This window comes from Protopterus annectens, chromosome 6.part1 (assembly GCF_019279795.1).
Source record: "Protopterus annectens isolate FY-2018-M chromosome 6.part1, PAN1.0, whole genome shotgun sequence".
Taxonomy (NCBI): domain Eukaryota; kingdom Metazoa; phylum Chordata; order Ceratodontiformes; family Protopteridae; genus Protopterus; species Protopterus annectens.
The window spans coordinates 335464470-335482405 of record NC_056738.1 but is presented as its reverse complement, the minus strand read 5'-3'; the positions used below and the strand labels follow the sequence as shown (position 1 = coordinate 335482405).

Sequence of the window (17936 nt, the reverse complement as noted above, 5' to 3'; positions counted from 1 at the left end):
TTTTATATATATATATATATATGTGTGTATATATATATATATATATATATATATATATATATATATATATATGTATATATATATATATATATATATATATATATATATATATATATATATATATATGTATGTATATGTATTTTAACAAAAATAAATAAGTTGTACTCCCTACAAGTACTTCTCACTGTAGAAAACATTGATATGTGGTTCAAGATAGATGAGAGCACTTTTTCAGTATAGGGTCTCATTGCCTACCACATGTTCAGACCTAGAGCATTAGATGAATACATTAAAGGTGGTGTCTTCATTTTCTTGATTTTCACCTCCATACTCCTTAGCTAGGATAATCACTCAACTCTTTCATGTCCAGTTTACTGTTAATAAAACCTCTTCTATCATATCTACCTGTAGGACCTGTCTCTACTCTCTCAGCCCATGCCTCCTACCTAACCATTGGGGAGTATTTATGTACATTTTCAAACATGTATACTCCAAAATTTCTTAACTGCAGTCCAGACTAGTTAGCCCACACCCCAACAAGGAAATAAAAAATGTAGCAAACAGCAACGATAAAATCCAAAATAGCAGGTTACAGATTCCCCAACACTCGAGACTCGAATACCAATAAAAACAAGAAATTTATTCAGAGGGAGCAAAAAACACTAAAAGCTCTTATGCAGGGTTAAGCTTTCATCACTATCATACAGATTTCATCAGAACCAATAAGCTCCTACAGTCCATTCATTTTAAAGCCTTTTAGGCGCCAAAAAATCTCTATTTAAAAACAATTGACTAATTGTAAACAATTATTAGAAACAATACTAGCTACATAATAATGTCTACTGTCTATTGAGATTTTTTGGCGCCTAAAAGGCTTTAAAATGAATGGACTGTAGGAGCTTATTGGTTCTGATGAAATCTGCGATGTGACAGATGAAAGCGCTAAACCCTGCATAAGAGCTTTTAGTGTTTTCACACCCCAACAAGGGGCAGTAAAATCCTGCAGCTTTTCCTTACCAATATGGTGCAACTTTGTTCTCACCAATTTTAACTTCCTCCCTGATCAGAACCTGCCACAGATCTCTGTATTCAAAGATAATGCAAAGGGTAGTGTACTTAAACTATTGATGTGACTAAATTTAAAAGCCTCTTTCAACTGGACAGTGCTTATGTTTTTATCAAAATCATTTACTTCCGAATTCTGTGCACATGTATTTAGTTGCAAAGATTCCTCTGTCCCCCTTTGACATAAACACAACTCCAAATTTAAAAATAAACCCATTGGAAACCCTAATATAAATAGGTTCTGTAATAAGACAAAAACTACATAGACTTGAACATTTAACTTTAAAGATGCCAAGCACACTCTTGCCGAACTTAACAAGGAACTCCAGACTCTGATCAAATTAACCAAGGACAGAAATGTAGTAAAAATAGCCACTTATGTTAAGGACCGCCACAAAGCCTTTTTTAACATGCTGGAAATCGTAAATAATTTCCCTAACTGCACAGAGCTAACAATAAAATGGTATCACATACTGTGACAGAGGGCATAGCTAATCTACTAGTGGACAAATTTTGTTCAAATTTCGCCCTTCCTCCACCTTATCTTGTATTCCTAGATCACGTACCTATATCTTCACCCCTGTTCAAATCTCCAAACAACATAGACAAACACTACTTTTATGGGGCTGGATAGCATATGAGATTGCTTACCAGTCATCCTGAAGCCTGACTTGTCAGACCCCTTCCAAACAGGTTTTGTGCCAGATGAATGGAGAGCAGCAACAATCCTCCCTTTGCATAAAGATGGGGTGTCAGTGGACCTGGGTTATTACAGTTCCAAAATATTGGACATCCTTGTCTGTAAGTGTATGGAAAGGATCATGGAATTAATAAAGAACACAGATAACATACAGACTCTTGTCCCAAGCCATTTCAAATTTATCATGGGAAGGTCCTGCTTACTTAACCTCGTCAGCTTCTTCAAGAAAGTTATTCAGGTAATGGATAAGAGCAGACAGTGCACACCTGCATATATAGGGCTCGTAAAGGCATTTTAGCATCTTTCTAATGTAATGTCCCATTTGGTAGGTATCACGCCCAGAATCTTTCAGCCTTTCCCTATTGTTACAGCTGGAGCAAGCACATTGCTTTCACATCTCAACAAAAAAAAAAAAAATTTAAACAAAGGCCTTAAGCAAAAAACCTTTGTAGAGTGTCTCAAAGCATTGTCCCTCCTCTTGGCCTGATGCATACTACCAAAAAGTGATGTATGCCTCTTGTATATGGCCTCACCAAGCCATTTCCCTTCAGATATATTACACATTTGCAAATCCAATGATAGTGTTAACACTCGCTCGTATGTTGGAAGGATTGGTATGTATCACAGAGAATCTCTCTCCTATGGCACCATCTTCCACTCCATGTAAAGTCAAGTACTTCTCTTACTCCATCCAAATGTAATTTCGATGAATGGATGGGAAACTGCAAATTCATCTCCATTTTGGCACCCATACCACTCTCAGATGGGGGTGGTGGACAAGTAAATGTCCCGACCTATCCTTGTTTTCAGCCAGTAGTGTTTGTGGCAGTGTAGGCATATTTCTGCTTGAGCATAAAATTGCCACATAAGGTCTAATTGTGGACAGTGCTGTATTTACTGTAATTTGGAATATGCAAGTGAGAATTTGAGAAATAAGTCGTCTGCAGTCATGAAACTTTAACACAAACGTAGTAGTCCTAAATGTTTTTTGAGGGGAGAGAAAGATTTTAGTAAATAGAAGTTTGATATTGAAACTATATATTGGTGTGTTCTGGAATGGTCAGTTGTATCAGAATTGCAAGTGTTTTTGCACTTGATTGTGTGCCATTACTGCTGTAGAAAGGAATGTAGCATTACCCCCCTTAAAATTGCAAGAAAGGTACATCAGAAGGTACTGAATGTTGTAGAAAAAAAGCAATTCTGTCGACGCTGAAAGGTAAGGAGTATTTGAAGAAAAGTGAAACTGAGCAAATGACTGACCTCTTACTAACTGTTTGTATTGCATTTTAGGAGCCTCATTCAAGAAATCACATATCGCGTCCAGAATCTCACAGCCTTTCTCCATATACAAGCGGTGCTAACCGTGCCAAGCTTTTGGCCAAAAATCGTCAAACTTTTTTGCTTCAGACAACCAAACTGACAAGGATTGCTAGAAGGATGTGTCGTGACATCCTTCAGCCACACAGAGCAGCAAGGCGTCCTTATGCCCCCATAAATGCAAATGCTATCAAAGCAGAATGTAAGTTAATTGGGAAATTATACTCCATGTTAACATGCATGATTTGATGGTTAACTGTAATTTTGCTATTTAGTAAACGTTTTGTCCGTCAGTAAAATAATGGTAGGGCTACACCTTAGTAGTATGGTACTCAACACCAAGTAGATAGAAACACATGCATTTTCTATCCCAATAGTATAAACACTTAAGTAGTGTCTTGTTTAGAACACATTTTTGGGGGGGATGGCAAGATGAATGAGCCGTCTAACAAGCTTGTAGGTTATCATTGGATACAAATCTGTTAATGCAGGGGTCAGTCTTAAGTTAAGGTATCGTGCTTTGTGTTAAGTTCATGGAATATGTGCACCTTGATTAAGCAGTGTGCTTGCATTATGAATCTGTCTTTGTAAACATTTGCCTAGTTTGGTTATGCTAAAATTTGTCTGAAGAGCTTGTGTGTTCAGTATGTTACAAGTATAGTCCCAGAAAGTGGATTTGTGGTTTCCAGTTTGAATTTGCACACATTGCCTTTTTTCTTTTTAAATGAGTCTGAATCACAACTTCATTCTGACATTTAAAGACTTCATTCATGTCTTTACTTCCTACCATTTTCAAGAAGGTCCCACTCAAACTGCTGACTGATCTAGCCTTCCTCTTTCATTTTCTTTAATTTCTTTCACCAGAGAAATTGTGATGGTGCGTATTTGAATGTAGTGTGTCATAAGAGGTACTTTTGTTGATGTTTTCCTCTTGGAATGTGCTTGATCACTGCACCTTTGCCTGTCTTTGCCATGATGCCCAAACCATTACTTAGAAAGTGTTGCCTACAGTAGTGCTTTTCTACCCAAAGTAAAAAAAAAAAAAAAAAAAAAAATTGCTCATTTGTTAATGTTTTTAAGGAAATCCCACAATCCTTCTTGCTATCTTTGTGCCAAATTCAGACAGACCTTATTAAACTTTCAGGCTCATTTAAGTATTGCAAGCTTTAGTTTCCATCAAGTATAATACTTGGGCCATTAAGCCATCTTGTTCTACCTACACTTCAGATTAGCCTTTGAGCTGCCCTTTAGAAAAGGGTTTGGCATACATTTGAGGTCCTTCTATTCATCTGTTGCAGTATTCTTTACATGAGGGAGTTGCCTGCCAAGGCAACCCAGTGTCAGCCAAGATATTGAAGTCTTTTACTACCGTAGGGTGTGTGGTATGTCTGATGTAGGCTGCTGTCATACATAGGCCGTAAAGGTGATGTAAGTGCACACCATCCTCATAACTTCTGTGCTGCCAATCCCGAACATTGCTCTGCTGCCGGAATCATTTTTCTTCAATAAAGATAGTGCCCCGTTGGGGAATCAATTTGTCTTTTGGTACTGTTTTCTCTTGGTTGAGGTTAGTGTCATCCAGGAAAGGAAAGTGTGACTGGAAGGTAGATTCCACACAAGAACAACCATTCCCAGTGCCTTTTAAGTCTCGGGCCCACCACGAATATAAATTTTTTTCAGGTTGTCAATCCTTTGTACCCAAGACCCTTTGTAGTCTGTTCTTATCCCTTGCTATTTGCTTGGAGAATCAACAACTCTTGGCTAAAAGTACGATGGAAAGTTCCTTGGACCCAACGACCGAGCCTACTAAGTGGCCGGCCTAAAGATGTAGGCCTGAAGCAGAAGCAGCGCCTATCCCTTCGGACATCTCTCCTGATGTACATGATAACTCTGAGATGCACTGTGTTGCAGATTCGGATCCACAGGCTGAGCCTGTTTTACAGGCCACCTTGGAACTAGATGTTTGCATGTCCAGAGAGTTCTCCCAGACATAGTCTCCCCATGTCCAGGGGGGAACCTAGGCTCATTGTGTCAGAAGACCCAAGACGAATTACCCAGATTGTGCTGAGAGAGGATGTTGAATCATATCTCACTGAGTGTAGGCCTACATCCGGCCCCTCCCTCTTTGCATCCAATGGATACCCCTGCAAAGAAAAAACAGAAAACAAAACATTCATCTGTCACCAATCCCTCAGAAGGAGTGGCAGAATTTTACTCAAGGCCCTCTTCAGGGCCTTCATGGCTCTGAGACCTCCCTCAGGCTAGGTGGCTTCCCCTCTTGCCTGGCCTTCTACCCCCCTAAAAAGGGCCAGAGCAAAAGCCACTTCAGAGGAAGATTCATCTTCTGATGAGGACAGTAATTGCTTAGCTTACTCATCCCAAATCCCTTTCCCCCTTGGACTGCGCTTCCCCACTGGAAGACTTCAGTGGGACAGAATCCCGTATGGAGGAAATTTCCTTTGAGACCATCGCAAAGATGAGATATTTTAAATGGGACAGCTCACAAATGTTTGTGGTCCAAAAGTGATACTACAGCCTTCTTCAGGTGCAGACCCCTAGTCCTCCTGCCATTTCTCCAGTAATTCCAGACTCTCTGGATGCTTTCACCTCCACATCTTTACACACTGACTCTCAGCCTCTGGCCCCTAAAAAGCCAGACAGATATTACCAAACTTCTTTTCAAGGCCCCTGTTACAGACCCCACTGTGATTTCAGAAGCCTTTGATAAGGATTCCAGATCACTTCCTTCTACTTCTCTCCTCCCCTCAGACAAGAATACTAGGCAATTGTAGAAGCTGGGTAAGAAAATGTATATTTCAGCTACTTTAGCTTCCAGAGCCCTGAATTACCAGACCATGGACCTTAGGTCACAACGGTCAGATAGTGTCTGACATGCCAGACTCTGAGAATAAAGCCATGGTATCTTGTCTTACTGCTGCATCCTCACAGCTGGTCAGACACCATCAGATGCAGCGACAATGAAGTCAAGGCCACTTTCAGAGCTGCAGCCTCTTCCTCAGCATTAACAAGATTTTCCTGGTTAAGGCTTCAGCCTCACCCTGTGGACATCAAGGCAAAGCTTATGGATGCTCTCCTTGACAATAGTGCTTTATTTGGCAAACCATCTGCGGAACTGTTCAGATCCCCACAGGAAAAGAGCAAGAAGCTAAAAGACATTAAACACATCTTGACCTCTCCAATGCCTAACTTTTACAGGAACTACACTGGGAAACAGGTCATTATCTGCAGGCAGTCCCAGACCCCCCAATCCAAACCCTCCAAAGGGACCAAAAAAACACATTTGTTCACATTCTGCTCTCCAGATGGCTTAGCAGCCCTTTCCTGATGGAATGGACTCTTCCTCTTTCCTCAAAGCCCTTGCCCCCTTCCCCTCTCCCTGCACCGCCCTCCTACCTTCCTGCCTGGGAATCCATCACTCAAGACATCTGGTTCCTCAGCATCATAAAAAACGGATACTTTATGGTCTGGCGCACAGTACCTCTTTCAGGGGTATCCCTCAACCCCCAAAAGAACAGAAACCACACTTCACCCAATTATTGCAAATCCTGCTAGAACAGGGTACAATACAGCCTGTGGCCCCTACCCAAAAAAGGACAGGCTTCTACTCGCACACATTCCTGGTTCCCAGGAAGGAAGGCCTGTGGAGACGCATCCTAGATCTCTCCTATCTCCATTTTCTGAAAGTGCCTTCTTTCAAAATTCTAACTCTCCAGACCCTCTTCCCTCTTATCCTCCCTCAGGCTTTCCTAGCATCCATAGACATCAAGGATGCTTATCTCCATATCCCCCTTCATCCCAAATACAGGAAATTCCCACACTTTTATGTGGGCTCCTGGCATTTTTCAGTTCTCTGCCTTGCCTTTTGGACTCCCCACTGTCCCAGGAGTCTTTACAAAATACCTAGCAGCAGTGGTCTCCTCCAAGGCATTCATTATCTTCCCTTATCTAGACAATCTTCTGTTCCAAGCCAACTCGAGCTGAGAAACTACCTCCACTTAGCCATGGCCAAGATCATGTCTTTCTGGGGTGCAGATTCCAAACTGACAAAATGATGGTGCCCCCCCCCACCACCACCACCACCAAAGGCCCAGGAGATCTGCCAAGTTTTCTCAGATTCTCACCCTCAAACTCTTGCCTGCAAGACAGTTTCTATGAATCCCAGGATTGATGGCCTCTACCATGCATAGGCTACCCCTGGCAAGGCTCCACATGAGGAAATTCCAATCATTCCTGAAGTCCGTCTGTTCTCATCATGCCCACCCTCTAGATTTTCCTGTTCCACTTCTACCCTGCCTCAAGGAGGAGCTCCAGTGGGTGGATATTGCCAATTGTCCATTAACACAGGACTTCCCATTCATCTTTTGGCCTCAACTCAGGACCTGTACGCAGATACTTAAGATAGAGGTTGGGGAGCAGTTCTGGGCCTATATAGTACAAGGTCGATGGACCCCCTGTCACAGCAAAGACCACATAAATGTAAAGGACATGAAGGCATTGATCTTAGCCTTACAGTCCTTCCAACCCCTCCTGAGGCCAGGAAGGTTACGTAACTACACAGACAATGACTGTTCTGTGGTATCTAAACAAGCGGGGGGGGGGGGATATCCTACCTCCTTTGCAGACTAGCCGTACAGGCTTGGGAACTGGCCTGCTTCTGGAAATGCCTCTTCAGGCAGCCTACATCCCTTCTGATCAGAACTCTGTGGCAGACACTGAGCAGATCCAAAACACAGGCCCGTGAATGGATGCTTCACAGGGAAGTGTTCCTGGACATTGTCCACCAGTGGGGTATTCTGCAAATAGTCTTGTTTGCCTCTACTCTGAACAAACAACTTCCAAAATTTTGTGCCAGAGGACCTCATCCTCAGGCATGGAAGGTGGATAAACATGTCTGTCTCTTGGAAGGGGAAGTTTCTTTATGCATACCCTCCCCTACCACTCATCCCGAAAGTCCTGCTGAAAATTCAACAGGACAGACCAAAAACCATGCTGGTTGACTCCCTGTTGGCCAGGACTGCAGTGGTTTCCCCTTTTTCTACACCTAGCCCAGGGGCAGTTATCACAATTTACCTCAGAGTCTACTCCCAGAACCTCCCTCATCCACCCACACCTGGAAACCCTTCAGCTGACTCTGGGTGATAGAACCCTGATTCCCTTCAGACACTTTTATTCTGAGGACGTGCTTCAAGTCCTGCAGTAGGTCAGGAAACCCAGTACAAGGAAATTTTACCTTTCCAAATGGAAGAGATTTTCCCTTTGTCTTGCTGGAAACCTGGGCCCGCTTATGGTGGACCTCCCCAGTGGTTCTTTCACATCTGTGTAAATTCATTGATGCGGGCTTAGCTTATTCCTCTATAAAAGCACATTTGTCAGCTGTCTCTGCACGTTTGCCTCTTTCACCTCCTTTAGCTTACAGATTTAAGGCCAAACAATTTCTAAAAGGTGTCCTCATTAAACCTCCCAGGAGACCTGTAGCCTCCCCCGAGGGATCTTAACTTTGTGCAAGCGAAACCGATTCCAGCACCTTTCACGCCAGCCTCCTCTAGCTCCCTCAAACACTGTACTTGGAAAACTGTTCTCCTGGTGGCTATAACCTCCACCGGATGTTTCTGAGCTTCAAGCCCTAATGGCTTCTCAGCCTTCCTTGACCTTTCACAAAGACATGATTTCCTTAAAACCAACCCTTCCTTCATGCCAAAGGTAGTTAATTAGTTGTACTTAAACCAGGCCATCCACCTACCCACCTTTTTCCCTCTTCGAAGAATAATAGTGAGAGGATCCTACACGCACTTGATGTACACAGACAACTCTGGTTCCATCTCCACAAGACTAAATGTTTTAGGAAATCAGACCAACAATTTGTGTCCTCCTACCCCAGGGCTCTGGGATTGCCTGTATCCAAGCAGACCATCTCTAACTGGATTTTCAAATAAATTTCTTTCTGCTATACCTACCATGGTAAAGCCCCTCCTGGCTTAGTCAAAGCTCACTCTACTCGGGCAGTGTCTTCCTGAAAGGGCTGGACACACAGTTACTTGAACATCTGTCCACACTTTTATCAAACATTTACAAGCTGTAATTTACCTCCAAATCTAGGGTAGGGTTTGCCAAGGTCATTCTTCATGGTTTCCTAGAAACTGCTGTGGTGGTGCTGCGGTAGCGTTGTCGCCTCACAGTAAGACATTGTCCTGTTCGATTCTCAGCTAGAGCATCATCTGTTTGGAGACATGCGTGAATGGGCATACCTTCGTTGAAGGTTGTGCGTCAGGGCCGGCAACTCGGCACGTAAAAATCTACTGCCAATCATTAGCGGACCTGAGTTCTGCTGTGGTGACACCTAACCGGGAAAAGATGAAATACACAACAACATTCTTCATGGTTTCCTGGAAAATTCTTCTGCAATCTCCACCTCCCTTTCTGCATGAGCTTTGCTGTATTCTTTACATGAGGGAGAATACCAGCAGATGAATTGAAGGAAATAGATTACTTATGTAAGAACTTGCCATCACAATAGATGTCATCTTCTCTGTTGTAGTATTCTCTCACCCTTTTTCCCCACTTTGTTCTGTTCTTGGATGCATTGATTTCTCTGTCCCTTGGGCGCTCTCCCCACTTAAGAGATGGTGCTTGTGTACGTCACTTATGGCCTACATCCAATAGCAGCCTACGTCAGACATATACCGCACACCCTACAGTAGTAAAAGTCTATGATATACTGGTTGACAATGGGTCACCTTGGCAGGCAACTCCCTCATGTAAAGAATACTGCAACAGAGAAGAGGAGAACATCTATCGATCTGAAGTAGTTAACTTCATTTCAAATTATTTTCTAGCATCTGCTCCAAGCTCCTCCCCTTACCATAAAGCACCACCATCTCCTGCCTTTCCTCAGATTACGTTTGCCGCACCATAGTGAGCATCGTGGTCTGTTTTGCTCTGAGCTCAGAGATAAGTTAGTTGGGATTCTTCTTCCTATTTAGTGCATCTGTGATCGTTAGTGTATCCTATCTCCCCCATTAGTATAACACTTTGTTCGCCGGTTCACAAAAAAAAAAAAGTTTTTTGTCTTGTCAGTTGCTGTTAGGCCCACTTTACCTCAGCGTGTGTTGTATTCTTTCTGTAAGGAGTGGCGCTCAGTGTTGGATTATGACTAATCAGCCTAAATCAGTCTTCAAAAAATGTACAGTGTGTGGCCACAAGCTCTCACCGGCTGATGGTCGCACTCTGTGCATAATTTGTTTGGGAGTGCCCCATTTATCCACCCAGTGTGCTATCTGTGCGGGTTTTAACCCAAGAGCCCTCAGGGATCGAAAAGCCAAATTGGTCGCCAAGGGTCTTCTCGCTGCTTCTATGCTGAATTCTGCTTCGGCCTTGCTCTTCGATACTCCCACCAAACGTCCCATCCAAACAGGGACTCAAACTCTTGCTTTTTCTGGTGCTGGGGCAGACAAGCAAAAAGAAAGAGAAAGAAAAAGACAGACACAAGGACAGAGAAAGGTGCAGGGAGGATAAAGAAAGGAGGAGGGATAGACCTCGTCATACCTCTCAAGTCTACCTCATTACGAGGAACTTACCTCATTTGGGGTCTTAAAAAGTTCATGTTCCTCGAAATTCCTCAAAGTTCCACATTGAAAGAGTCTGTCACACATTTGGTCATAGGAATTGTTTTAAGTGAAATCCATGGTAAATTGAAATTAATCATATTAATTCATTAAAGGATCTTCTTTATAAGTAAAACCAGCGTATTTTAACCATCCTATGACATTCCTAGTTGAAGTTGTTAGTAAGCCATTAGTATGTGTTCCACATTTTGCCCATTTGTTCCACATTATGAAGGCGAGTGTTCCTCATTTTGGCGATGGAAGGTTGAGAGCTGTGGGCCTCGTAAGAGATCCCCGGACAGGGAGCCTTTCCTTAGCCCTCCTCCTAAGAATTCAAGGCCAGTTTCTCCATGACTCCGATCACCCCATTTCTCGCCAGAGCCGCTGGAATCTTCGGATCTGAGGCCTTTCTCACCCTTAACTGCACAGACCAGCCAGATCAGAGTCTGTTGCTTTTTCGCAATAGACTCTGAGCCTATCAGACTTGGACATGGACAGGATGATGCGGAGATTTCTTCAGGCCCAAATACAGATGGGACTCTTGTCAGGCCCCTCTCCCTCCGGATGGGGGACCTCCATGCCCTTTTTCCGCCCCATCTCTCCTTCCCCGATTCAGGTGACTGCTTTGGGGTTTTTGGATCAGACACTTTTTGGAGCTGGTAGCTTGGCGCTGATGGTTCCTCCATCCTCTACTCCAGCTGTTACCTTGATTTCCTCAGATCCGGCTAGTTCGGATCTGGGTGACTCTGAGCCGTGGACCGGGAGTCAGACCTGAGGCTACGGTTTCTTCTTCGGCTGCGGCTTGTTCGTATCTGAACCGTTCCCCTGGACCTCAGGCTGCCCTTGCTTCGGCTCCGATCCCCACTTAGGACCCAGGGAGGGCTTCTTCCTTGCTGGGTGGCAAAGAGGTATGCTCTCCATCTGCATTCAAAGTGGTGGAGAAGGTTCTCTCCCAAGGATTGAGACCCCAGCCCATCTCCTCGGATTCCACCCAGACCTCTCTGCATTTAGCGTCAACTCCCTTCATTTTGTCTCAAGGACAGCCCGTGCCAGAGGACCCCCCAGGTTATTCCCTCTGAGGAACCCCCTTGCGGTTCACAAGTCCTCTTGGGGGTTTCCCAATGAAGAGGGCAACCGTAAGTGCAAAAGGCACTTGGACTCCCCTGAGTCCCTCACTATGGACACAGACTTAGAGGAACGAGAAGGTTCCCCCAGGTCACCTCCCGAAGATGCTTCCTTTTGAGACATCATGGAGATTCTCTGCTAGAGGGAAGGTTGGTCATCCCCAAAACCTTCGGATGAGTCCATGTTCCTGGAGATCTTTGGCACGGCCCATCTACTTCCTGGGTGTCGCCAGCGGATCCCTTGGTGGACCTTATCACCACGCGGGCATGGAAGGAGCCTGACACCGTAGAACCTATCCCCAAACGCCCTGACAAGATTCTGTCGCCTCCCATCGACAGACAACCGTGGTCTAAAGGAGCCCCCATTGACGCTATGGTGGTCGCAGCAGCCACCAAGAAGGAACTAGCACAGGAAATTTCCTCAGTCTGCCTAAGGACAAAGAGTCCAGGTCGGTGGATAGGTTTGGGAAGCGTGTTTATTCGTCAGCGACTTTTTCCATCCGTGTGCTGAACTGTTTGGCACGTGTTATCCGGATTCAGCGAGACCTTGTCTCAGAATACGCTGAGTCACCCCCAGAGTCCTTATCGCAGCAGGACAAACAACTGTTCTCTGCGAAAATGTCTACTCTGAAGTTTGTATCGAACAAGTCCATGCGTCTCCTTTCCCATGCTATGCAAGGAGCAGCTAGGGTAGCTGGGACAGGCATAGCCATAATGCATCACAACTGGCTGATGTTGTCAGTTTGTGGACCCTTTCAAGGTGTCATTTATCAATACCCCCTATGACGGTTCCTCTCTTTTTGGGAAGACAGTACGTGACACACTTGTCCAGAGCGAAAAAGTCTGGAAGACTTTGTCTGCCTTCGGGAACCACTTCTCTAACCCTCAGCGGTCCTTTTCTAGGAATCAAATAAGGCAAAAGAAAATGTGGTTCCGGAAATCTGTTTTCTCGGGTGTCTCAGGACAACTATTCCCCCAGAGGCAGAGGGGGACAGGATCGACGCCGACCCAGAGGTAGATGTGGTCCTAGTCATTTCCGGTCTAGAGAACCTTTTTCTGACCGGCCTGCCCAACAGCCCTGAGGGGTTGCCCGACTGTCCTACTCTGGAGGCAGTCGGTGGGGGGGGGATTGTCATTGCACCCAGCGGCATGGGAGTCCATAACTGCAGATCGTTGGGGTTTACAAATAATATCCAGCGGCTACACTGTCCCATTTGTTGCCCCACCGGGGCCTACAAGACACCTCCTGGATGTTCCACCCGCTCACAGGGTGGCCGCAGCTTGAGGTTTTAAAGCTACTTCAAACACGAGCTATCAAACTGGTCCCATTCGGCCAGTCTGGATTAGGCGTTTACTCCAGGTTCTTTTTAGTGCCAAAAAAGATGGGGGGACCTCAGGCCCATCTTGGACCTGTCAAGCTTGAATCTGTCCGTCGCCAAAGAAAAGTTCCAGATGGTCACCTTACAGTCCATTCTACCTTATCTCCGAGAGTGCGACTGGATGTGCTCGGTTAGACCTCCAGGATGCCTACTACCATATCAAAGTTCACAGAAGCTCCAGGAGATTTCTTTGCTTCCGGCTGGGAGCCAGTCACTTCCAGTTAAGAGCTCTACCCTTCGATCTCATCACAACCCCCCCCAGGGTGTTCACCAAGGTAATGGCAGTCGTAGCAGCTCACCTGAGGCTTTAGGGAATTCAGGTCTTTCCGTACCTGGACGATTGGCTCTTCGCTGCGTCGACCAGGCTTCTTCTGTCTGGCCCGAGACTACGTTCTTCTCTTGGCAGATCGATTGGGGATTACAGTCAATGTCACAAATCCCAATTGCAACCGGTACAAGTTATAGACTTCATCGGGGCACGGCCAGACACTTTGCAGCTAAAAGTTTTCTTATCACCAGAAAGGTCTTGCATCTCAGGTGTCACATAGCTCAAATAGTGAAACCTCAGATTTTGAAAGCCGAGCAATATTCTGCAGGCTCTGGGCATCATGACTGCCTCTATATCTATTCTTCCTTGCTCATGCCATCATATGTGGGTTCTTCAATGGACTCTCGCGGTCCAATGATCTTGGCTAGACCTGCCCATGGATTTTCCAATCCGAATTTGTCACACCTGCAGGACGTCCCTCCTTTGGTGACTAAGTTCACCAGAGGTTGCAGCGGGATGGCCCTTCGTGTCATCCCCAGTCCAAGCCACAGTGACCACGGATGCCTCCCAACTTGGGTGGGGGTGGCACTGTTTGGGAAGGACAGTCCAAGGCATGTGGTCCCAGACAGAGAGACCAAGTTGCATATAAATGTTCTAGAGATGAGGGCAGTGCTTTTAGCGTTGAAAGCCTTTTACAGTATCCTCCCTCTCGGAATGATTGCAATTCAGTCAGATAACATGTCGGTTGTCTGGTATGTCAACAAACAAGGGGGAACCAGATCCTATCCCGTGTGTCGCGAGGCAATGAGAGTGTGGGAGTGGGCGACTTCCACCGGTCTGTTTCTGATTGCAAAGCACACTCCCAACATTTTAGCGGACAGATTGAGTCGGGCTATTCTGATGCCATACGAGTGGTCTCTGAAACAGTAGCGGAGGAGATATTCCTTGCATGGGGACAGTCTTGCTGCGATCTCTTCGCATCTCCTTCCAACGCGAAGTGCAGCGAGTTCTTTGCTCAGATTCCCTCCCCAGGGGATGCCCCCCGAGACGCTCTAGTCCATGTTTGGCCCCCTGGGCTTCTGTATGCTTACCCTCTGTTATGACTCATTCTGAAGTTTCTTCAGAAAGTTTGCTGTCTGGGGTGCAAAGTGATCCTCATTGCCCCATTCTGGCCTCGCCAAGTTTGGTTTCCCTTCCTTTGGTCTCATCTTGTAGCTAATCCGTGGATTCTGGATCCCTGCCCGGATCTAATCTCTCATCCTTCGAGTGCCTACCTGCCCAACCTGGACAGCCTCAAGCTGACCGCTTGGTTGCTCCAGTTTCATTGATTGTCAGGACTCCTGGTCTTTCATCCCCTGTAAAATCTATACTAGTGGCCTCTCTTAAAGCTTCCACTAGGAAAGTTTATTGCAGTAAATGAAAGCGTTTTTCCATTTGGGCCTCTCACAGGAACCTGGATCCTTTTACAGCCCCTGTTCCGGTGGTGTTAGATTTTTTTTTTGTCTAGTATCTTTCAGCAAGGAGCTAGCTTCTCCACAGTGAAAGTACAGTTGGCAGCCATTTCTAATTTTCATGTTGGGGAAGATAACTTTGCCTTGGCCTCTTCTAGGGTGTGTAAGGCTTTTCTTAAAGGCACTTTTCTTTTGCGTCCTCCTGTCAAAGATTTGGTGCCTCCTTGGGACCTTACCTTCATCCTCCAGGCATTGGTGGCTCCCCCCTTTGAACCTGCAGCTTCAAGTGGAACTAAATTTTTTGTCTTTGAAGACAGCCTTTCTAGTGGCCATTACATCAGCCAGGAGGGTTTCTGAGCTTCAGGCTTTTTCTGCCGTGCCTCCTTATTTGGTCTTCCATAAGGATGGGGTATCTCTCCGTACAAATCCTTCATTCTTACCCAAAGTGGCATCTGAATCAAACATAAACCAGTCTATTAATCTACCCATTTTCTTTCCCAATTCCCAACACAAGGGTGAATATAAACTTCACTTGTTAGATGTTAGATAACTTCATTTCTATCTTCATAGAACAAAGTCATCCTGCAAGTCCAACCAATTGTTCATTTTTTTTTCCAAACCCTTTTTGGGAAAGGCCATTTCCAAGGTTTACTTAGCTAGATGGATCACACTGCATTTCGTATGTTTACAAAGCAAAAGGTTTATCTCCTCCTGGTATAATTAAAGCTCACTCTACCAGGTCCATGGCGACTTCTGCTGCCTTTTGGTCTAGGGTTTCTTTGGATGACATTTGCGCAGCAGCAACTTGGGCAAATCCACATACCTTCATTTCTCATTATAAATTAGACCTGATTTCCAGAGGAAGAGCATCCTTCGGCTCTGCGGTGCTCAGGAATATCCTTTCATGAGGGCCTCCCAGGATTTAAGTAGCTGGGGACTCTGTCCCACAGGTTGCAGATAAAATTAAGTTAACTGCTTCAGATAAAGAAGTTATGTACTCACCATAACGTCCCGTCTGAGTAGTTATACTTCATTTTTCTGCAACCTTCTCTCCCTCTGTCCCCCTGACCTTATATCCATAAGTATGTTGGGTTCTTGGGGCCGAGTTGCTAATGTGTATAGTTGCAGCAAACTTGATCTGAGGGAAGGCAGGAGATGGTGCATTATGGGTAGGGGGAGGAGCTCGGAGCAGATGCTAGAAAATAATTTGCTGGCTCGAATCTGATATGGATCCGAATACTCACAGGTTGCAGAAAAATTAAGTATAACTACTCAGATGGAACGTTATGGTGAGTACATAACCTCTTTTTATGTTAAGTTCTTACACAACTAACCTTTCTTTCAAGAAAGGTTAACATTGCTATTGCGAAGGTTACTTTTTCACTGCTTGCATCATAGTATCAGAATCATTTAATACAACTTTTTCAGAGTTTTCTGCAACTATCTTTGTTAAAGATTGCTGGTGCCTTTAAAGAATCAGTCAAAATACTAGCAGTTATAGTTGTGAAGTTAATGGGGTTCATAGGTTTATACCAGGCTAACTGCCACCATGGTCTTTTACAAGCCTAGTGGTGCAGTCCACCCCATTTTGTCCCAGACCTCCTTGGATGCCTATATGGAGGGGGGGGTTAGTAAAGAGGTAGCTAAGGTTATGTGGGGGGTATATTAATAGTGGATTAATTTACTTACTCATAGTATGTCTATTAGAGACATAGGGGCCAGAACAGGGGTGAATTTGTGATTTTTTTCCCATCCAGTGATCAGGGTTTCATTTGGATATGGTCAAGGATGAGCTCTGTTTCGTGTAGGTGAGAAGCTTATTCCATAGCGCAAGGATCCTTTGAGAGACGTATTGGTTTCTCCAGCACGTCTTATGTCGCAAGCAAAATTCAGGTCATTGGGTCTTGCATTTCTGATGCTGTTTGTTTTACGGACTTGCAAGAGATTCATCAGGGATGGATTTGAGGATGCCTTATGTGCTAGCCATAGACTGATTTTCAGTAACTTGTAGGAGACTGAGTACAGAGATAAGGCCTTAAGGCAGTTTGTGTAGGACAGAGTATTCATACCTTTTATCCTCCTGGTGAGGAACTTTTGAGGGTGTTCCAACTGTTGCAAGTGCCGTGTTAGGTACATGCCAAAGGGGGCATTTTGCTTAATGATGTGTCTGGTAAAGGCTGAGTGGAATGGTATAACTTCCTTGGACCTGGATGCCAAATCTTTGCTTATTATTTGGGTGATAGAGAATGATTTTGCTAATATCTTGGCTTTGTGTTGGTCGAAGGCATATGTTCCCAGATCCCTAACTATTGGGCCCATTCTTAGGAGTGTTTTATCAATGGAATAATTAGCTTGGGTGTATAATTTCTCATAGGGCATTATAATGCATTTCTTCACATTGAGTTTTAATCCGTGGCTTTGGAACCAGCCATTTGTTTGCATTAAACACTCTTTTAGGACATTGCTGTCATTGGGGGAATCTGATAGCTACCAATTTGCAGTCATCTGTGAACTTGGTGAGCCAGAGGCCTTTGACATTCGCCTTTACTTCTGAGAAGTAGAGGCCATTCAAGAGCAGCCCCAACAAGGAGCCCCTGGTGTACTCCACTAATGATTGGTGGTCTGGTGGAGGTGATTTCGCCAATTCTAACTTCATGGGTCTTGTCTGAGTGTCAGCCAGAAATCCAGTGAGTTATGAAGGGATTTATGCCTAGTTCTAAGTATTTATCAACAATACCTGAGGTGGGGTATTGTACTGAGCGCCTTTGCCAAGTCAGGATGGGTGGTATGCACCATTTTTCCCTCATCTATAACTTTTGTGACCCTCCTGAAGTCTACCAGGTTGAGTATGCAGGACCTTCCCTTAAAGCCACACTGGGATGGATCCATTGTCTGTAGGTTGACAATGTCCTTGTTCATTTCCATGATAATCATTCCATAGTTTTGCATATCAGACTTGTCAGACTGGTGGGTTTGTTGATGGCCTACCCTTATGAAGAAGGATGACCGA

The 17936-nt window shown here is 44.7% G+C and overlaps 1 protein-coding gene across 1 annotated transcript in view; it reads left to right on the top strand.

Annotated features, from left to right (window-relative positions):
* MTA2 (metastasis associated 1 family member 2) overlaps positions 1 to 17936 on the top strand; it is a 1757597-nt gene that overhangs the window by 1410182 nt on the left and 329479 nt on the right. Inside the window, exon 17 of the mRNA XM_044075372.1 lies at positions 3056 to 3284. Coding sequence (XP_043931307.1) covers positions 3056 to 3284 — 229 coding nt within the window. The remainder of the gene's footprint in view (positions 1 to 3055; positions 3285 to 17936) is intronic.